The 23417-nt window shown below is 40.3% G+C and overlaps 1 protein-coding gene across 1 annotated transcript in view; it reads right to left on the bottom strand.

The window, feature by feature from the left end:
• Positions 1 to 21788, bottom strand: part of SLC9A4 (solute carrier family 9, subfamily A (NHE4, cation proton antiporter 4), member 4) — a 77988-nt gene extending 56200 nt beyond the window's left edge. Inside the window, exons 1-2 of the mRNA XM_006884548.1 lie at positions 21527 to 21788; positions 15186 to 15649 (exon numbers count right to left, since the gene is read on the bottom strand). Coding sequence (XP_006884610.1) covers positions 15186 to 15649; positions 21527 to 21788 — 726 coding nt within the window. The remainder of the gene's footprint in view (positions 1 to 15185; positions 15650 to 21526) is intronic.
• Positions 21789 to 23417: the final 1629 nt, after the last annotated feature.

The following is a 23417-nucleotide window of genomic DNA, read 5'->3' on the forward strand; positions in this document are numbered from 1 at the left end:
CAGGATGGATGGTGAAGAGATTGAGATTGTTCACAGCTTTAGTTTGCTTGGCTCCACAGTCAAAACTCTTGGCACCAGTAGCCAGGAAATTAAAAGATGTATTGCAATGGGAAAGAATGCTGTTAGGGACCTCTCCAAAGTACTGAAGAGCAATAGTGTCTCTCTGGAAACGAAGGTATGTCTGATACAGGCCATGGTCTTTGCAATCACTTGTTATGCATCAGAGAGTTGGACAATGACTAGTGAGTATAGAAGGAGAATTGATGCCTTTGAGCTGTGGTGCTGGAGAAGAGTATAGAGGGTACCATGGACTGCTAAGAAAACAGATTCATCCAGGAGAGGGTTAAACCAGGCTGCTCCTTGGAGGCAAAGATTCTGAGGCTTCATCTGACATACTTTGGACATGGGGTAAGGAGGGACCAGTCCTTGGAGAGGGATATCATGCTTGGGAAGGTGGAGGGACTGGGGTAATTGGGATGGGTGTATTGGAGACAGTGCGATTGGCACAGGACAGAGCAGAGTTTAGAGCTGTTGTACTTAAAGTCACTATGAGTCATAAGCAACTCTATGGCATATAACAACAACATAAGAATAGAGATAGTAAGGCCTTTTTTAAAGAACACTACATAAAACTACTGAAACAATAAGACCTAACTAAACAGAAAAATATTCCATGTTCATTAATTGAAAGACTCAATATAGTGAAAATGTCAAACCTATCAAAAGCAATCTACATATTTATTGCAACTGCAATAAAAATATCAAATGCATTTTTCAAAGAGATTGAAAAGGCAATTAACAAGATTTTTTTAGAAAGGGAAGAGACTTCTGAAAAACAAGAACGAAGTGGGAGATAGGGCACACTCTAATCTCAAAATGTACTTCAGAGCTGTAATAACTAAAATAGCATAATACTGGTACAATGACACACAGACCAATGGAACAAAATCAAGAACCAAAAAATTAACCCACCTACGTAAGGTCAGTTGGTGTTTTACAAGGAAACAAATCCTATCAAGTGGAGAAATGACAACCTCTTCAACAAATGGTGTTGGAAAAGTAGGACTTTAACCTGCAAAAAGCTGAAGCAGGATTTACATCTTACACCACACACAAAAATCAACTCAAGATGGATCAGAGACCTAGGGATAAAGCCCCAAACCATAAAGATCATAAAAGATAAAAGGGGACCAAACTTAAAAGGCCTGGCAGATAGTATGAAGAGGCTAGAAAATACACCTAGAAAAGATAGCATCAGTGAATGGGACCTTCTAAAGATTTAAATCCCAGTGTGCATTAAATCTTTTATCAATGTTATGTTACTTGCCATTGAATCACTTGCAACTCATAGTGACCCTATGTACAACGGCTCTGAACTCTAATCTAATTTGAGCTAACCTCATCGTCTATGACAGGCCTACTCCTATTACCCCAGTCACTCAAACGATCCATCTCATGGAGGGTCTTCCACTCTTGCCCTGTCCTTCCACCCTCCCAAGCATGATGTCCCTCTCTAAGGACTGGCATGGGAGAAGATTTTCCATCCTTCTGCAGAGCAGTTGGTGGATTTAAAATGTGTACTTTGGGGACTGCAGTGCAGCTTCTTACCATCAGTCCACCAGATCTTCCTTATCATATCCTAGTTGTCTAGAAATAGGATTTTTTTAGAAATTAGCAAAATATCAAGTATATCAACTATAGTTGAACATAACAGCACACATGGTCCATAAACCCATGGATTTCTGCTCATTTTTGGAGAAGACTAAAGCAAAAGAGTAAAAAATGACTCTCTATCTGAAGACTGAACCTGGAGAAAGAGTTCTCACCACAAACTTGAATCCAAGCTATAGGGGACCTCCTCTGAATTTAAGAGTGGAAACAGCTCTCTTCAAAAAGCCCCTCAAGTCTTTAAAAGTAGAAGTAAATTCTCCTAAGGCAAAACCTAATTTAATTGATTTTTAGATCTTTCAACTGTTTTAATATAAGTAAATTATTATATGACTTTTTTTTCCTTTCTTTTTTACTATCTAGTGTTAGTGAAGCTACATGTTAGGACGAGTAACTTAAACGCTGTTTAATCTCAAAGCTATTTTAACTACAAAAGATAGCCAGTGAATTAAACATTGAGCTGCTAACTGGTAGATATTTGTTCCAATCCAGTAGCCAACTGTATAAGAGAAAAATCATGCAATCTATTTCCATAAAGGTTTACAGTCTTAAAATACCAAAAGATTTCAATTTTGTCTTATAAGGGTCACTATGAGTTGGCTTCAACTCAATGTCTGTGGATTCTGGTTTGGAATAGCTTTACTGTCATTATTATTGTGTGCTGTGGAGTAAGAACCTCCTCATAGCTGCCCCTCCAGTGTGTTTTGAGAAGCTATAAATCACATGGGAGGAGACTACCCATCTTACTCCCAAAGCACAGTTGGTGGATTCCAACCACCGCCTTTGAGTTGACAGTGAAACACTTTAACCACTAGGTAGTCATTAGGAAAATCAATGGACCCCTATTGGACGCTGAACATAACATACAGAGCAGGCCTGAACAACAGGTTTGATTAGATATTGTTGTTGCTGTTGTAGCTGTTAGGTGCCATTGAGTTGAGCATGGCTCATAGCAACCTTATGAACAAAAGATCTGAACCCTGTTGTATCCTGCACCATCCTTTCACTTCCTGACACACAAGAGCCCATTGCAGCATTCATTGTGTGTGTCAGTCCACCTAGTTGAGGATCTATCTCTCCTTCGCTGACCCTCTACTCTCTACCCTTCCCAGCATCATGTTCTTCTCCAAGGAATAGTCCCTCCTAGCAACATGCCCAATGTATGTGAGCTAAAAACCTCATCATTCTTGCCTCCAGAGAACACTCTATCTGTATCCTCTCCAAGACGTAGCTGTTTGTTTTCTTGGCCATCCATCTGAATAATTAAGGAAGACATTATAAGGAAACTATTTGTCAACTAGCATTTTCCATTTATCCATAATTGGAAGCTTTATATTTTACTTAGGAGAATGGAGGATAATTCTTCCCAATACTTCAATCCCAAGTACCATTAATCCCTTAAAGATAAATGCACAGAAGTTGCTGGATGGGAAAACCCACAGAACTAGGATATCCTCTTAATACTGTGTTTGAAATTTTAGAATTTCTACTTATATATGAGTGATTTCAATTATGTATTATGTAAATTTCTGAAAGTCTTTATGATTTGAAAGAGTTCTAAGAAGATGCAGAATACGGAGGCCTGTGGTTATAGTAAAAAGTAACAACAAAGTTTAATTTTATAAATGAAAAAAGAAAGACAGTCAAATGTTTGGGTTTGTGGGTGGCCTAGTGGCAAGAAGCTGCACTGCAATCCTGAAGACATGCAGTTTGAATCCTCCAGCTGCTCTGTGGGAGGACAGGCAATCTCCTACTATGCAATAAACTGCCTCTGAAAACCCTCAGGAGGGTCAGCTATGGGTCTGGTTCTCGCTGAAGAGCACACAATAACAACAACAAAGCACGGAATAATTCTCACCTACCTTTGATCTCCTGCACTCAGTGCAGATGGTGCAAGATTAATGGTGGTTGTATGGAAAGAAAGGGTTCAAAGCCAGAGCTGCTTGACAATCAATTAGTGCAATTCAAATTTCAATCACCTTGATTCTTCATCCACAAGAAAGTAAGCCACACAAGCGTTTATGGGTCAAATTGTAAGACTTCCATTAAAATTGTTGATGTGTTGCTTACTAACTTTGTATCTCTTCAAGATGCCTCCAAGTTAATACCAACCCACAAAAAAGAGCTTTCATGGTGTTGGCTAAACTGTGAGTGTGAGGAGAATAATTAACCTTACCAAAGACACATCTAGGTTTTGCCCTCAGATACGAGAAGGGATCTCTAGATCCCTGGAATGTTCTGCCCAAAGAAAGTGCTTCTTCTGTAGGCGAAGTTGAGACTGTAAAGTCCAGCTAGGCAGGAAAGCATGGCAGTCAGGCCAGGAAGATAACCACCATCAAACCTCAGGGAAATGGATTTTTAATACTTTTAGCAAACACTCATACAGTGCTTATCCTGTGCTGGCTGGGTGCTATTTTACACAGTTTATGTGAGCTCTGGTGGCCTGGAGTCTGTACTGCTGACCCAAATTCAGTCAGTGCTTCTCTGGAGGTTCAGATCTGCAGCTGTTTTGTTGAAGAAAGACAAACAATCTCCTCCTGTGAGATTTACAACCTCTTGAAAACCCATTGGAGTATCGGGTATGAGTCAGTTCCCACTTGACAGCAATGAGTTGTGTTTTCTTCTGTCATTAAGGCATAAAATAGAAAAGTAGATGTTGAGATTTTACTGCAAATGAATACATCAGTGGCAGTGAGCATGTGGGCATGTATAGGAACTAATCAAAAGTCTATGAGGTAAACAATGCTCAAACTCTCAAATTCAAATTTGTTGCAATTGTGTGGCTTTGAACTCACAATTCTTCACTGAGTTCCTGAGACACAGAGAGGAAACCACACATCCTTTTCCCTCTGGAGTTACTGGAGATTTGAGTCTTTGGAGATTAGAGGCATTTGGGTTAGCAGTGAAACTGAGAAAAGAAATTGAGAGGCACAGAGATGGTAGGTAACTCGACTAATGCTTTCAAGTAGAGATGTCCGGGTTTGCTCCAAAGAAAAGCAGCCTTTTCTTCATGCTCTTTGTTATATTTCACTGTTTCTTGAAATGAGGCAAATTTTTGAATTTTGTTATTAAACCAGTATAAAATAAAAAAAAAAAATTAAAAGACAGTAAGGCAACTGGAGGTGAGCAGCTATAAAGGGCAAAGAGGGATCTGAGGGAATTGTGAAAGGAAATTTTTTTTTTGTGAAAGGAAATTTGTCTCTAAATGACCACTTTTCATCTTTCCTAGGTGCGATAATGCAGCCTTATCTGGTAAGTCTTCCCCCGTTTGGGTTTGTACTCACTATCTCGTCCTCACTATTGGTGGCATGTGACTGAGTTTTCTAGCAGCAAGTGAGCACCTAAGGGTCATACAACTGGCATGGTTTGTCTTCACAGCTCTACAGCCTAGAACAGACATGGGACAATAGTCAGAAAATGTTTACAGAATAAAGGACTTTTCTGTTCCCCCACACTTGGTCTTTCTGGTCCCTTCTTCTCCCTCTAGCATTCAGACTCAGCAAGCAGTTCAGAGGTTTGCTAATGGAGTTTTGTCAAAGGGAAAACAGTTGGCTCATAATTCTCTGATAAATCCAACTTCAAAGAAAGGCTCACACCTGAGACCCAGGTTGGAGAACCCAACCTCAGCTGCAGGGCAAACACAGCTCAGTGAGGAATCTCCCAGACCTCATCTCTTCAAGCACTTCTCATTTATTTATTCACACATTATGCATGCTTTCATAGCTGTGTTAAACAGTCATTCACTTAGCAACAAGTGCTTCAGCAAATAAATGCCTCATGCTAAATCCTAATCCTTGGAGGAATGGTGCAATTTGTTAAGCACAGGAGGACTAACTTGAGCTCTTAGGTTCACTACTCATAATGCTCTGGTGGCCTAGTGGTAAGAGGCTGCGCTCCAGTTACAAAGGCCTGTGGTTTGAATCCACCAGCTGCTCTGTGGAGAAAGCTGGGCTACCTTCTCCCATTGATTTACTGCCTCTGAAAAGTCACTGGAGGGTCAGCTATGGGTCAGTTCCAACTCCACTTTACATAAAACAACCACCCAAAGGCTCCTGGGAAGACAGGCCATGCAATCTGCTTTTGAAAGACTGGGACCTCTATAAAGGAACTCTACCCTGCACATGGTGGGTCATCCTGAATGGAAATAGATTCCATGGTAACTAACGTCTACAACCAACATGGTGATAGGAGAGAGCTGCTGGAAGGGAGATTGAGAAGGTCAACAGGCATTTGGTTTGTGAGTTAGCCTGAGGCAGAGATAGAAACATAAAAATGGAAGAGGTCAAAAGAATTCTAGCCTGAGGAATCAGAAAAATTTAGGATATAATAGCAATGGGGTAGCATAACAAATATAAAGGCCCATTGAAAGTTAAATGAAAGGGAATATATCTGTGTTCAGAAAACTGTTGATGGCTTAGCTGAAGGAATTGTATCTGGCATACATGGTGGACAATTTTTTTCTTACCTTTTTGGATATAGAGCCACATAGAATAAGTTAATTTTTTTTTCATAATTTTATTGTTATTTTAATGAAAATTTACAGAAAACTTGGATTTCCATTCATTCATTTTGCACATTCCCTCCCCATATCCTCCCCCCAGTTTGCTTTTCTCTCTAAAAAATTTATTCATTGTTGCACAATTTCCTCCCTCCCCTTACCCCAGTCCACTTTGCTATGCACCTCTTATTCGGGACTGCTGTCATATAAATAAGGCCTAATCATATATTCCTTTTAAACAATTATTTTCCTCATCTGTTCCAATGCAGTTTCCTTTATTTATCCCCTATGTTTTAGTTTTCCCTCAACCCCCAATGTCAGTGCTGTTTAACAACAGTGGCATTATGCAGTATTTGTCCTTTTGTGACTGAGACAGTTCACTGAGCATTATATCCTCCAGGGTTGCCCATTTTGTATGTTATGAGTTCCTTGTTTTTCAGTGCTGTGTAATATTCCATTGTGTGAATATACCACAATTTCTCTACCCTTTCATTTGTTGATGGGCACTTGGATTGCTTCCATCTTTTTACTATTAACTGTAATAAACATGGGTGTGCAATAGGGTATATTCCCAATAGTGGCATTGCTGGGTCAATTGGTAGTTCTATTTCCAACTTTTTGAGAAAGCACCATGCTGCCTTCTATAGTTGCACTACTTTACACTCCCACCAATAGTGAATAAGTGTTCCAATGCCTCCATAAACTCACTGGTATTTGTTGTTTGCTCCTCTGCTTATTACTGCAGTGAGATGATACCTCATAGTTGTTTTGATTTGCATCTCTCTTAGAGCTTTAAACATTTTTTCATGTGATTGTTTGCCAATTGAATGTCTTCTTTGGTGTCTGTTCATATCCTGTGCCCATTTTGCAACTGGGTTATTTACCTTTATCTTGTTGAGGTGTTGGAGTAGTCTGTAACCAGACTTATCATTACAGACTGAGAATAAATTATATTTAAATAATACATAAAGTGATCTTGCTAAGAGTCTGCTCTTACAAAAATAAATTAGGATACCAAGGCACACAGATATCTGATAACTCGCCTGAAAGGTCTAACAGACCAAGATCAATAACAAGATAGGAATACAGACAGGCAGGGCTCAGAGGTCTCTGATCTTAAACACCACTCCCAACTATCCCTGTTAAAATGGAGCTACAATCCCCACTCAAGAGGTATTCTGAGGCTTGACTAGGGAAAACATGGAAAGCACCCCACAGAGTGTCTGCTCCCAAGTCAGAGTTCATTTTTAATTCACTTGCCTCCACCATACTCCCTTTTACTTCAGGATTAAATGCAGTAATGGCACCAAGGGGTCCATACACCTCTGTTGATAAGAGACAGTAAAATGGAAAGATTACTCAGGGAGAACTAGACTAGCAGATAAGAAGCTAAGAGCAGAGACACCTGGAAGCACGCCGCTGAGTTCCACTCTCAACCTTGATATATCCTGGTCCCCTGGAAGCACATAGGTGAGTTCCACTCTCAACCCTGATATATCCTGGTCCCTCAGGTGAGTTGGGTTGGAGCAAATGGGAGAAGTGGAGTGTTGATACAAACTCTGGCAGCATTGCTTCCTTGCAACAAACTGATCCAGAAAACTAAAGGAAAGATGAAAATATAACAATCTAACTTACAATAAATGATAAAATTCCATATTTCAAATTCATGCGTGTGAAAGGAAAGTTCTTGAAAATCTTTAGTTCCTTCAAGAACTTAAGGTCAAGGACTATAGTCTTCAATATGGATTGAAGGTCAACATCAGGAAGACAGAGATTCTCCCCACTGGGCCAACGGGCAACAGCATGATGAATGGAGAAGAGATTGAGCTTGTTAACAGTTACAGCTTGCTCAGCTCCACAATCAACACTCTGCACACCAACAGTCAGGAAATCAAAAGATGAATTGCATTAAGTAAATCTACTGTCAGGGACCTTTCCAGAGTACTGAGAAGCAATGATGTCAGTCTGGAGACTAAGGTGTGTCTAATCCAGGCCATGGTCTTCACAATTATTTGCTATGCATCAAAGAGCTGGACAATGACTGAGGATGAAAGAAGAATTGTTGTCTTTGAGTTATGGTACTAGAGTCTTGAACTTATATATCATGGACTACCACGAAAATAAATAGGTCTTTCTTGGAGATGGTGAAACCAAGCTTCTCCTTGGAGGTTAGGATTTTGAAGCTTCATCTCACATACTTGAGGCTCATGGCCAGAACGGACCAATCCTTGGAGAAGGATATAAAGCTTGGAAGAGTGGAGGGAAGGTGCAGGAGAGGAAAACCGCAGATGAGATGGAGTGATATGGTAATTGGGGTAATGTGGGTAGGTATGCTGGAGTCAGTGAGACTGTATCAGGACAGGGCAGGCTTCAGAGCTGTTGTACATAGGGTCTCTATGAGTCACAGGTGACTCAACAGCACATAACAACAACAAGAAGTTCTAGTTAACCAGTTACATACATTTTCCCCTAAGCTGCTGTGTATATAAAATTAATGTTGTTGGTAACTGCCATCCGGCTGGACCCTGACTTATGATGACTCCATGCACAATATTTCCTGGTCTTGCATAATCCACACAATCAATTTTGGATCAGATCATTGTGATCCACAGAATTTTCATAGATTGTTGTTTTGTTTTCTTTATAGAAGTAAATCCAAAACAATGCATACATTGTTGTTGTTGTGTACCATAGAATGGAAGCCTCTGGAAACTCTATGAACTTTGATAAATGATGATAATTATAGAAAAGCTTCAGGCCTTTTGTTCATAGGATTGCTATGAGCCGTGCTCGACTTGACAGCAATCGACAACAACAACAAAGCACAGACCTGGGTGCGCTGGTGATTTAATGGTAAGGCATTGTGTTACCAATCCAAAGGTGCGCAGTTCAAATCCACCAGCTGTTCCATGGGAGAAAAATGGACAATCTCCTCCCTTGCAACTTGCTGCCTCTGAAAACTTGCTGGAGGGTCAGGTATGAGTTGGTTCCAACTGGAAGGTACACAACAACAGCAGCAGACATAAGCCTAGAGAGCATCACTCAGTTTCTTGAGACCTCAGTCTCTGCATGATAACATCTGGGACCTCAATCTTAGCCCCGTAAATGATGAATTCAAAAGGTAAAATTTTGAGGAAAGTGATTTAGAGCAAGCCAGACCTAAGTTCCCTGTAGGCCTGTCACTGACAAGACCAGATGTCTTTGTTCAGTTTGCTACAACTTCTTTTGCCTTTTTTATTTATCCAATGGAACGGAAGTATTAATTCATGCTTCATATTAAAATGTTCAGGGTGTAACTTTTCAATGTACTTTTTTCCTTAAAATAAAAGAATTAATAGTAGGGTAGTACATAACATGTGAAGTTTCCAACCAAAATATTTTAATGCAACAGCTGCTCTGTGGGAAAAATGGGCAGTCTTCTCTCACAAAGATTTATGACTTTGGAAACCAGGTGAAGGGTAGCTATGAGGCAGAATTTACTAGAAGAAAGTGTCTTTTCCTACTATGGTTTCAGCTATTAATCTTCTTAGACTTTAACCCATAGTAATTAATGTTATAAAACAAAATGTCTATAAATGATTGTATTAAATGACCCAATATGATTTGTAAACTTTCACAAATCATATTGAAAAGGCATTTTAAAAAAATGAAACTCTCACAGACATATAAATTCAGCTGAGAATACTGATTCTCATTTTACTTGAGTTGAATTTTCTCTTTGCTCTCTTTGCCTGTCATTGGTGTATCTTCCGGTGTAGAGTCATAATATAAAATATGTGGCTAATAGGACCAATAAAGGGAACAAGAGGCCAGGAGGATCTGATTCAGTGAAACTGATAATTCTGGGAAGGTTCCTGTGCTTCAGTGAGAAAGGAGACCTTGAGAGGATAAAGATCTGCAAAATTGTCACATGTAACCCACAAATCACAGTTCCCTTTCTGGGTGACTCACACTTTCTGTTGGAAGAGTCCAGCTGATGACTGTTACACCAGGAAGGACGCCTTCCTCAATGAGAGGGTGAGTTCAAGACCTTTAGCTCAAAATACAACCGGACAGGATAAAATACCAGTTGCTTTCAAGCTGCTTTCTAAATCTGGCCCAACAGACTCTCTGGTTTCGCTTAGAGGCTCAGGAGTGCCCTGGCACGGACTTGCCGCTTACTGTGCTGTGGCGTGACCACGAGTGACCAAAGTGACGTGTGAGCAACCTTACTGGAGCCAGGACAGCAGCAGCTTTGCCTGTAGGAGGTCACAGCAGTTCCCTCAGCTGATCCTCTGGTCACTCAAAAATTATAACTTCACCTTGAAATGATTATTCTCAAGGATTACTCAAGCAGAAGAAATTAAACTTTGGTAAAACCAAACAAGTGTTGCCAGCCAAGAAATCCCAACCAGAAGCCAAGCTGTAAATGCGGAATCCAGGGGAAGCTTAGGGTGAAGACCAAGTCTCCAGATCAGAGGTAGCACTGGGCACACAACTACTCTAGTCTTGGCAAGAATTAGTATAAATTCTATCATCACATTCCCACTGAAGTGATAGTATGTTCAAATGAAAATATATTTAGAAAGTAATTTCTAGACATCTCAAATGATTTATGAAAATGGAATATTTAACTCAAACTGGGTTGTTGAGAGAGCCATAATTATGGGAAAAGATTATTAATGTCATTCTCAGTACTGGGCATAAATAAAAAGCAAAGAGATCCTGAAGAGCTATGAGTGAAATGAGGTGATCTCTGGGAAAGGAACTTAGAAATTAGCATAAAATAGTTGAGAGATTCTACTTGGAGACCTTGAATGGGTTGTCAGCCAAGTACACTTATTGGAATGGAATAAAATGGAAAGTATTAAAGTAGCTGAAGACAGAAACAAACAAACAAGCAACATTGCCCTTGAGTTAGTATGGAGAGCTAGGCTTAGCAACTCCTCACGTGTCAGTTTAGTACTGTGCTCGAAAGGTGTTTTAATGGTTAATTTGTCAAGTTTAATCACTAGACATACTTCTGAGGTGACTCTGGACAGATTTGAACCTCCAATCTTTTGGTTAATAGCTCAGCATGTTAATTGTTTTCAGCACCTAGAGTTTGGCAAGTCAAAAAAGAGAGCTGCTCAGTAACAGAAGCATGAAGAGACAAGGTCGCAGGGACTATTCAATCAACCTGAGGAGAGGAGGAGAGGTGTGATGATTCTTGCTTTAGATGTAAAACCATTTTAGATCATGATACATCCATAGCCCTCAATATAAAGTTAATAAGTCAATAGTTCTTAAACTTCAGCTGTCTTCTCAGTACTATTAAGAATACTGATTCCCAGGTGCCACTCCTTATGATTCTGCATCCATTGTTGTAAGGTGATATTTGGACATCTGAACACTCAAGCTGCAGTGTAATTCTGAACGTGAGTTTGAGGCCCACACTCTGAGGAAGTATCTCAGTCCTATAGCAGCCTGTGATGAAGAATACGGACTACCCCATAAGATGCCAAAAGAACAAATAAATCAGTCTCAGAAGAAGTGAGGTCAGGGTGCTGTTTAGGGACAAGGATAGTGGCATTTCATATCACCTATTTCGGGGTCAGTCTTTGGAAAAAAAGACATCATGCTGGGAAAGGTTGAGGGTCAGTGAAAGAAAGTCTCACCCTCAACAAACTGGACTGACACAGTCACTGTAACAGTGACTGAAGCATAGAAGAGACCTAGGAACGGCTCGGGGCAGGGCAAAGTTTTGATCTGTTTTTCATAAGGTAGCTTTGAATTACTTTGGACATATTATAAGAAGAGACCGGTCCTTGGAGAAGGACATCATGCTGGAGAGGGTGGAGGGACAGCGCAGGAGGGGAAGGCCCTCTATGAGGTGGAATGATTCAGTGACTGGGATAACTGAGATGGGTGTGTCAGAGACAGTGTGATTGGCACAGGACAGAGCAGAGTTTAGGGCTGTTGTACATAGGGTCGCTATGAGTCGCAAGCGACTCGACGGCACATAACAACAACAACAACAGCTTTGATTGTAGTCAACAACGTCAAGTCAACCTAACAACAACAACAACATAGTAACCTGGAATCCAGGCTCAGCTGAAAACTCTCTGACAACTCGAATTTTTCTAAAATGTGCCCAGAAGGAAAGATTGTTCCACCCTGATGCTTCCAGGTTCTACTATCCACTGTGAGGAATCTCCTTAGGGGTGACTAAGTGGTCTCCTGGCTTAATGCATCAGCCACATTCACTTGACGGATCTAACCTTGACATTGGGGGATATTTCCTATGCTTTTCTTTTAATCCTATGTCTTGAAGCCACCAGTCACTATTCCTAGAGAAAGATGAGACACTCTGTCCCTTTTAACATTTACAGACTTGGAAACCAATTGAAAGTTCACTATGCATCACAAGGGAATTGATTGGCATGGATTCAATTTTGTTTTGATATACATTTTTGCCTAATAATTATCAGGAAAGAAGTATCACAAAGAAAAATGGCATAATGAAATATAAAGCAGGAAAAATGCAAGCCAGAATGTGTATTCTGTGGTCAAGAACAATTTCCCAAAGCTTTTGCTGAAACCCAGAGCCACATGAGATAATTGTGAGGTACAAATTTTGCTCTGACTTAATACAAATTTTAAAATTTTAAAGAATAAAAGACATTATCTTTTACAAAGAAAACCCCACAACTAAATAAGAGAAATACAACCCTGACACACTCTCTTCTCAATTTTAAACCATGCAGTGCTCCCCTGCTATGTTCACACAACAGCCTCCTGATCCAGGTATAGGTTCCTCACGAGCACAGTTAACTGCTCTGGGACTCCCATTCTTCTCAATTTCAGCCACAACTCCACAACTTGTTATGATCCACACAATAAAGCACAAATATGGTTGTATTCTCTCTCGACACCTATTCAATCTGTAAGCTAAGCAAATTATCCAAGAACTAGACTCTAGGAAGAGGAATATGGCTTCAGGATTGCAAGAAGATTCATCAATAATCTGCGCTATGCAGATGACACAATGGAGATTGAAGCATTTGTTGCAGAAGGAAAATATGCAAATAATAATAGTCACTGCCATAGGACATACTCATACTAAAAAATGTTGTTTATCTAAAATACAAAGAAAACTAGGGTTTAATCTCACTGGTGACAGAGTAGGTGACATATCAGGCTACTCACTGAAACTTTGGAGGCTTGAAAATAGCTCAGAAGGAGAATTATAGACAGGTTTCTCTCATAAATATTTAAAGGCATTGGAAGCCCAACAAAGGGTCTCTATGAGTTCGCATCAACTAGATGGCAGTTGTTGTTAGATGCCAGATGCCATCAAGTTGACTGCAACTCATTGCAACTGATGAACAAGGGATCTGGACCCTGCCCTAGCCTGTCTCGGCCTCACTATCTCTGACATACTTAAGTCCACTGGTGCAGTCACTGTGTCAATCCATCTTGTTGAGGCAGGTTTCATATGTACATGACATCTGAGATGATACCAGAGCTCTGTTGGTATAGTGGGTAAGGAGTTGGGCTGCTTGCCCAAAGGGAGCTGTTTGAATCCATCAACTGCTCTGCAGGAGAAAAGGGGGCAATCTCCTCCCATATGATTTATAGTCATTGAAAATCCTTTGGAAGAAGCTATGTGTTGGTTCTGACTCTGCTTGAATAAGTTTGTTTTAATTTTTGAATAGCAGCTGAGATCTTTTACCCCTGTGCCATCATTACAAAAAATGTCCAAGATTGGCAAGGATACAAGGAAATAGATACTCCACATATTGCTTATATTAAGGTAATATGCTAAACCCTTCCTGCAAAATTTTGGCAGCATCTTTCAAAATTTTAGTGCAAATTCCTGATACAAGTTTGATTTTCGAGAATATATTATGCAAATACTCACAAGTGTCTATTTGTAAATGTAGAGCCTGAGGGTCTACATTCATCTAGCCTGTTGGTCCTTCTTTCTCTTTCCCTAACAGGCCTCCTAAGTAAAAAATATCTCACATTTTTCATATGAGTCATGCAACTGAGCTCAATATCCAAGCTAATACTTTTGCAGATCTTCTCTTCCCCCACAACTCACTCTTTTATTTATTGCCATCTAATGCAAGATATTGGGAAAGTCTGCTATCAGAGAACTCCTCAAGGTACTGAGGAGCAACGATGTCAGTCTGGAGACTAAGGTGCACCTGATACAGGGCACGGTCTTCACCATTACTTGCTATGCTTCAGAGAGCTGGACAATGACTAGGGATGATAGGAAAGTTGATGCCTTTGTGCTGTGGTGCTGGAGAAGGGTATTGAATATACCATGGACTGCTAGGAGAACAAACAAGTTCATCCTAGAGAGGGTAAAACCAGGCTGCTCTTTGGAAGCAAAGGTTCTGAAGCTTCGTCTGACGTACTTTGGACATGTTGCAAGGAGGGACCAGTCCTTGGGGAGGGATGTCAGGCTTGGGAGGGTGGAGGGACAGCACAGGAGAGGAAGACCCACGACTAGATGGATCAATTCCATCACTGGGGTAATGGGGATAGGTGTGTCAGAGACAATAAGATTGGCAAGAATAACAGGGTTTAGGGCTGTTGTATATAGTGTCACTAGGAGTCACAAGTGACTAGAAGTCTCATAACATCAAAAACGACAATGCAGGATATGAAACAAAACAAAGCATTTCAAGATAATGAAAGCAAAGTCAAGCCCATTAGTCTAAATAAAAACTATAAGCAATTGCTTTTCCTAGAGTCAAATACCCACAAGAACATTAATAATAGTTTTCCTAAAAACATAATAATGTCTCTGCCCTCCTTTTTCTCCCTTTAGAGAAGGTAGCTACATTAGTAAGGAATAATGTACTCAATATAAATCCTAAGGAGAGTCACCAGGACCAGAAGCATGTAGCCCTGACTGAGTGGTGCCTGTCTTATTACAGTCCAGCCATACTTTGACCTTCCCCATGAGCCTCAAGGACAGCATTTTGTTCTAAATCCCACTCTTGACCTATGATATTCCCTAGGTGACGTGTCGTTGGCATCTTACCACTGTAATTCCATCATTGAGAAGGGCCTCTCCAAAGATCATCATGTAGAGTGGCTCGTTCACACGTGCCTCCTCGAATACAGCCAGCACAGCCACAGGGTCTACAGCTGAGATCAGGCTGCCAAACAGCAGGTTCTGCAGCAGGTTGACATCGCTGAGGCCAAAGGCCTTGATCTGGCAGATGAGGTAGAGGGAGAGGCCAATGCCAAAGGCATTGATCAGGGCCCCTAGTACAGCCCACCACAGGATGGAGCCAATGTTCTCAAAGAAGGGCCGAGTGGGCATGAAGTAACCACCCTCTAGGATAATGGGTGGAAGGAGATACAGGAAGTAGATGCTGGAATCCATGACTGGAGGTGACTTGTGGTCAGTGCCGAAGATGATGCAGCCCACCAGAACTCCAACAAGGATGAGGAGGCAGCTTTCTGGCATGAGGCCTGGCAGCCTGTGGTAGAGATGGAAGCCTGAGGAAGAGCAGAGATTATGTGAAGTTCTTTGTGAGTAAAATTATTCTGGCCACTAATAGACCAGCAATAAGTACATACAAGAAATGTTTTTAAAGCCACACAAATGGAACCTTGGGCTAGCTGGCTGTCTTCTGTGAGCCCCAGCACCTCATCACCAGCAGGTGCTAATTACATCGATCTGCTCATGCTTTGGGCTCAACATACTATCAAACAGTTTGCATACTGGACCTAGGGCAGATTAGAGAGTTTCCCCAGGTAGTCATCTTCTCTCCCTTTCTCTTTCTTGCTTTGTCATCTTACAAGGATCAGAAGGGCACAGAAAGGAAAGAGAGGAGAAGAGCTGGCTGCATGCATGGGAAATCCACCTTCAACTCATGCAGAGTCAATATCTTGTCCCACATTCCCCTGATAAATCTCTCTTTCCCTTTTGGTCTCCTTCTCTTCTCTAGTAAACAAGAAAGTCCTTTATTTTGTTTTCTTAAACAGGAAGAGACTTTTCTAGAAGAAGGACATCGTGGTTCAAAAGGTGGGTGATATAGTGAAGGAAAGGAAAACTCTCAACCAGGTGGGTTGACACAGTGACTGCAGCAGTGGGTTCGACTGTGTCAGAGACTGTGAGGCTGGTAGAGAATAGAACAAGTTTCAGCTCTGTGTTCACTGGAGCACTGTAAGTTGAACTGGCTTTCACAGCACCTAACAACAGCTACTTAAACAGGAAGCTCTCGTGTGGTAAAACAGTCTACTGGGAGTTATACTGCTAACCCAAAGGTAGTCTCTCTCTGGGAGTCTGACTCCACTAGTGGTCCTAGGAGAGAAGGATGGACATTTTCCTCCCTCACAACTTACAGACTTGAGAAAAACCATTGAAAGTTCAGCTAAGAGCAGTTCCAATTCAAAGGCAATGAGTTTATTTAAACAACATTTGGCCAGCCACACGGGAGGGAAAAAAAATCCCTTCATGCAAACAGCTCCAGATATCAACCCTCCTCATATCGAGGCTACCACCTTCATTTGGACTTTCTTTCTCTCTTGAATTATCTCCCAGATCTCATATTTCACCTTCAACCCCAAAATCCAAACCTACACTGTAGCCAGACAAGCTTTTCTTGTCATCAATATCTGATTGCCTCATTCCCCACCTAACAGAATGAAGGCACGTGAAGCAATTCAAGGATTTTCAGTGGAGGATATTTGTTGAGCATCTTTTGTGAAGACCAAACCATATGCTGAGTTAAACACTGTGAAGTGGAGGATAAAGATATTTATTATAATCACTGCTATGATGACAAGTTAGAAACAAGCCATAAGCAAAGACGGCAAAACCATTTAAGCATCCAATGAAATAAATCTTGAATATTCCAGCAAGTTTGGTAAATGGTCAGAGCATGGAGGTCAGCAAAGGAATCTTTCCAAGCTTCCCTCACACCCTGTACTACTTTTGAATACTCACTATTGGAACCACCAAATGTCATTTTACCCAGCAGGTCTTTTTTACTGTCCTTTTGTTCTGTTACTGCTCCTTGGGGCTCTCCTGAACCTCAGATTGCTCAGGCCTCACTCACAAATCCTTACCATGAAGCATTCATGTGTGAAGTAGAAGTTGAACAGGTTATCAGAGAGGATTTTAAAAAAACCAAAAAAACCACAAAACATACAACCAAACCAAGCAAATAAGCAAAACTACTCAGTTCATTAAAGCTGACCGTCTAGTGAATTTTTGAACTGGAGATTGCCCATCTTTCCTTCTGAGCTGCTAAGTCCACGTGAAAGGGTACCATATTTGGTTGGCAGCACAAACCCTCTATGGACTATGCCTTCAGAGCTCCTTTGGAGGAGGGAGAAGGACGAGAACTCACATAAGTCAATTGTTTTTGTTGATTGTCTTCAAGTCAAGGATGACTCATAGTGACCCTGTAAACAAAAGGCCTGAAGCTATCGACATTTATCAAAGTTCATAAAGTTTCTGGAGGCATGTTGTTTAGAAAGTGGATGCCACTCCTGCTTTCAACATAAGTGAATATCAGAATATAAGTTATTTAAAATGAAGAAAAGTTCAAACACAAAGAGAAGAGAGGCAAGAAATAGCCCAGCCAGGCAATTTCTACAGTCATTTGTACCTGCTGGGGCAGATTTTGAATTATGGAAAGCAGCAGGCAAAGAGGGAGCTCTGGTGGCCTAGTGGGAAGAAGTTGTGCTGCAATCTCAAAGACATGCAGTTCAAATCCACCAACTGCTCCATGGGAGAAGGATGGACAATCTCTGCCTGTGTTATTAACTGCCTCTGAAAACCCATCAGAGGGTCAGTTAGGGGTCGGTTCTAACTCGATGGTACACAGCACAACAGTAGGAAAAGAGTTGGAAGGTTATTTTGAGCCTGAGAGTAGCAAACCTTGAATTTCAAGGCTATGGAAGGTGGACTTCCTCACATATATCAGGGATTCAGTGGACTTTTTAGGTGCAACCACATATGAAATGTATCTTTTTTATTGTTTTCTGTTCACCATCCAAACACAGTTGTTCAATGAGATATTACTAGCATCAAGATTTACTGTCCCCACTCACACTCATATCCCACTGGCTTCAAGGCCAGATTACGGCTTCTTTCTGTAGTTCTGCCCACTGTATTTTTTAATGAATTTTTGTTATTCTTTTAATGCTTATTCATTTTAACCTAGTTTAACTTCCCTCTGGTGGTGTAGTCAGGAAGGAATTGAATTGCTAAATCAAAGGTACCCTCTCTCTAGTGTTGAGAATCTCCTAGTGACCTAGGGAGGGAGCGCTGGTGGCCTAGAGGCAAGAAACTGTGCTGCAATTGTGAAGGTACTTGGTTCAAGGCCACCAGCTGCTCCTTGGGAGAAGGATGGGCAATTTCCTCCCATGTGATTAACTGCCTTTGAAAACCCTCCAGAGAGTCAGCTATGGGTCGGTTCCAACTTGATGGTACTCAACAACAAAGGCCACCAGTAACTCCGGAGGGTGGGTATGGGGGGTTTGAGAGGCGGGCGGAGAAGGATGACCAAACTCCTCTGATGCAACTAACAGCTTCTGAAAACCTGTGGAGGGACAGCTATAGGTCAGTTCAGACTCTATGGTAAAGATCAAAGGAGAACAATGGGCAATCTCCTCCCTTGAGATATACATACAGCCTTTGGACATCTGCTAGAGGGTCGACTAGAAACAGATTCCAACTTGATGTTAATGTTGTTGTTGTTTAATGCCGTGGAGTCGTAGACTACTCATAGAGACCCTATGAACGAACAGCGTGAGCACTGGTCATACATGGAGTTTCCAGAGGCAAGCCATTTCGGAAGTGGATGCCGCTCCTGCTTCCAGTGACGTTAATGTAGGATTTGTTTAAAAAACTTCCCTCATGATACAATAGGGAGCTCTGGTGGCTTAGTGGTAAGGAGTTGTGCTGCCATCCCAAAGGACCAAAGTTACAATCCACTAGCTGCTCCACAGGAGAAAGATGGGCAATATTCTTCCAAGCAATTTTACTGCCTCTGAAAAGCTGCTCTGAGGACTAGACATTAGTTGGTTCTGATCTGAAGGCACCTAAAAAATGACAAGAGTGATAAGCTCTTGCATAGTGTGATTTTTCTCAGGTCCTGTGGCTCCCTAAGCCGGTCCTGCTTCCAGGAATCCAGTTTCCAGGAATGATTTGAATATGAACTTTCTTTAAGCCAAATTCTACCAGAAAACAGCAATAGCAGGAAGAAGCCACAAACACTTAAATGGAATACTATAAAAGGTAACTTGACCTGCATTTCATTAGGCTAATGTACTAAATGATACAAGATAAAGACGATACCTGATTTATTTCCAATTTTAACATTTTCTTCCCTCTCATGTTGGACAATAAAGTCAGTTACTAGACATTTTACAATTCCAATATGAGGAAATTTAAATGGCCACCAAAAAAATTTCTTGCCCAAACACCAGAAGATGGTCCTACAATAATGGAATCCGTAATATAAGAATGGACTGTCCAATGATCCAAGCAACACTCTTCTATAATAATCAAAGGGTTGCATGACAATAAAGGATAAACCACAATGAGTAAAGTGACTTGTATAATTTTTATGACATCTCTGTCTAGTACAACATGAATAAATGCGGGTTTTTAAAGGAATCAGGAACACTTTGGACAGTCTTTTGTCATGTGGTACTAGGTTAGGAGTCTACCGTTTTAGACTTACATTGAAATTAGTGACAATAGTTAGTCCACATAGCACAGCAGAGCTCAATGAATATGTCTTGATAGAATGACTGAATAAAAGAATGGAAAATAATAATAATAATTTATTATAACTTGTTTTAGGTCTTATCATAAAGATTCTTGAAAACCATAGACATGAGTGGCATTAGTTGTTGGTTTTTGCTGCCATGACGCAATTGGTCCATAACAGACCCTCCACTGGGTTTTCAGAGGTAGTAAATTGTCAAGGGAGATTTCCCATCCTTCTCCCTCTCACCTCCTCCATAAATGGATTAGTATATACAAAACTAATAGCTGGAACCTGGTAAGCTGCTTTATTTTCAGTAAATATATTTCTTTATAAATATGAAGGAAATCTCTGGCACAGATTTCAAAAGAAAACCCAGGATGCCTATGGAACCGCCTAGAATTTTGTCAATGTTCATGCAGTCTCCTGAAAAGTTTTAGTTCTTAAACTCGGAACTGAAAACACTATCAATTCAGAAGACCATTTTTATTTGAGAGCTTTGTAAAGGTAATGTGAAACACTTCATGTACAATGGCAATTTAACAAATAGTCCAATAGTTCTGAAAATTGATACTTCTCACATGTTTTTCACAGTTTATAACTCAAAAATCAGTAGCCATTTTTAAAAAGCCTCTACTAAATATCTCAGTATCCCAAACAGCCTCAGAAAGCATGTTCAATGAATAGACAAAACCCCTTAGGCATGATATCAACTAGCTAATTTCTAGAATTCCATGGCTCAACCCTTAATACATACTCACCTTTGAGGAAAATAAAATAAATGAACATTAAAACATGTCATCCTGATTCTATCCCAATAATGTCATATCCCTACTCCAAAACTATAAATTTTTTAGGTGAGTGAAAGGAGAATTTATACTTAATAATTAAGATAAGGGGATCAATTTTTTTCCACTTTGGAATAAGCTAATTTTTAAAAGGCAAGGGGAATATGATGAATTATTACATAGTGTAAACCATGACTATGACTTCTTAGTACAAAGAACCCTCAGTTAGTATCAATCCATTAACTCAAGTTCACTTTATTTCACAAAAGAAATCAGAGGTGCCCCACCGTTTCTCCTTTCAGCTCAGCTGCAAACTAGTCTTTTACTGACAGATACCATCTCACATGCTTGCACCACTGAGTGATGCAAGTGACACCTGCGATGGTCTTGCTGCTTGCAATTTACTAGAAGCACACACCATTTTAACAGAATAAACAATGGAAGCCATTGACAACGGTAACATAGCCATGAATGAGCAAAAATACCTTACAAGAAAGAATCATTATGAGGGTCCTGAAATTTCCAACCTGCAGCATTCTCAGGTCTCCATGGTTTACTCTTTATATTTTTGTTTTCAAAACACAGAACTTGAGATTTTCACCTACCAGATAATGAATGCCACATGACTGTCATGCTAAAATCATAAAGGAACCAAGACAAATCAGGACCTAAAGTATGGCTTGAATTTCTAAGCACAATCCAAAAGCATTAAATGGTAAAAAGTAATTCATTTGAACCAAGCAAAGAGAAAGCTGTAAAAGTAACAGCATTAAGTATTTAAAACCAATTTAATCCAACATTTATCAGGCATGCTCATGTAGGGAAAATTCTCACATTCAGGTAGGTGTTGGGGGACTTACCTATTTTTGCAAGGGATGCTAGAAGTATCCAGAGGGTGACCTCATAAGGAATTTGAACATAGTCATAATCCAGTGAAAAAACAGATATCCTCTCATCTGGCTCTGAGCTGGCAGCAGCAAACCGAGCATTAAGGTTGCTATTCCACTGCTGGGCAGTGGAATTTGAAGAATTCAAATCAGAAGATGCATCAGCACCCTTGAGAGCCACTAGTAATAGCAACCAATTCCAAGGGCTAAAAGCCACAAACATCCGAAAAAACATGATGGGCTTCTATCTCCTTCCTTCACTAATGCACCAATGTGTGTATCTAGAGGGAAACTACATTCACCTGAGTCAAAATCCGTGGGTCATTCTAAGAGTCCAGGTGTGCCCTTGAGCTCTGAGCTGATGTCTTCTAATCTTCAGTGCATTCCTGTTCAGATAATTCAGCTTCTGACTCAAACTCAGTGATTCAGTAAGTAAAGGTCTGCATGATCTCTAGCTGAGCATAAGAAGATCAATTATTAGGAAAGGAAAAGTATTTCTTCACTGAAGCTGATTCCTAGGTTTACTGCACTCTGGCTTCCTCTTGTGAGTGAAAATTAAAAAGGATAGCACATTGTTCATTCCAAATGTCACTGGAAGCCTAAGAAAAGGTAGTCTTCCCCTTCTGTCAGAACCCAAGAAAGAGCTACCTGCCCTTCACCTGCTCCTTCTCTCCGCCCCCTGCTTCCGCTCTTGTTTTGAATGGCCAAGGCAGCAGGTAGTTCTTGAACTACACTTAATTATTTGCTCTGATTTGACTTAATGTGATAAACGCTTTCTGTGTCCTCCAAAAGTTCCACTGCTGACATCTAGTGGACAGTCACAATATGTACACCCTTAGCATCTATCCTTAGTTAAGATGTTATGACAATTTCTTAAAAAGGGGTATTATGCTTGGAAAAGTCAACAAAAGAGAGGAGGACCACCAATGAAGTGGATAGACATGGTGACTGCAGCAATGGGTTCAAATGTGTCAGAGATGATGAGGATGGCACAGGATAGAACAGGTTTTCCGGTCCCTATGAGTAGTACTCAACTTCACAGCACCTACCAACTACAACATGTAATTATATCTGAGTTGCATGTGCAAAGCAGAATTATCTAGGATAATTGGATTATATGGTTTTCTAGAAGAATTTGAAAGAGGAATATAGGATAAAGAAGAGTGAGGAGGAAGAGGAAGGTGACAAGAATAACAAACATACCAGCAGGTTACAGAGTTTCCTACACAAAATTCACAGAAAAAAGTAAAGTCCAATCTACCTAGTAACTTGCACAAAATATTTTAAGTATAAGAACAGTATTCATTAAACACACATAAGAACTATTTGGGAATACTACAAGGTACATAAAATTTCCCATTTTAAAGAATTTGGCTCTTATGTCCAACCGCAATCAAATGGATTGAGAAATTGTAGTGCATTCACATGATGGGATACTCTGCAACATGAAAGAGGAAGCATTTTGAAAATTACTACATAACTTGGGAGAGACTGGAGAACATTATACTGAGTAAACTAACTCAGTCTTATAGGGACAAATACTGCACAAGGCCATTATTGTAGAAGTAAAAAGATAACTAGTAAAACATGTATGAGGATGGCGGGATGAGTAGGAGCAGAAGGGTAAGGATGCAAAGGGGGAAATGACAGAGCCAAACAGTTTGATGAATGGGGGGAGAGGTAGGTAAAAGGAAATAGGAAAGATCCACAGAGATCCGGAAAGACAGCAATGTTTCCATTTCAAAGCATATTTCAATGGTGATTAATTTTATTAAATAGAATGAATGGGAATGATTGTATGAAATTCAATCTATATGAACATTTTAAGCAAACCAATATAAAAGAAAAAAATTATTTTAAAAAA

Source organism: Elephantulus edwardii, unplaced genomic scaffold (genome assembly GCF_000299155.1).
Source record: "Elephantulus edwardii isolate Elephantulus edwardi_28Jun2011 unplaced genomic scaffold, EleEdw1.0 scaffold00036, whole genome shotgun sequence".
Classification (NCBI taxonomy): Eukaryota; Metazoa; Chordata; class Mammalia; order Macroscelidea; family Macroscelididae; genus Elephantulus; species Elephantulus edwardii.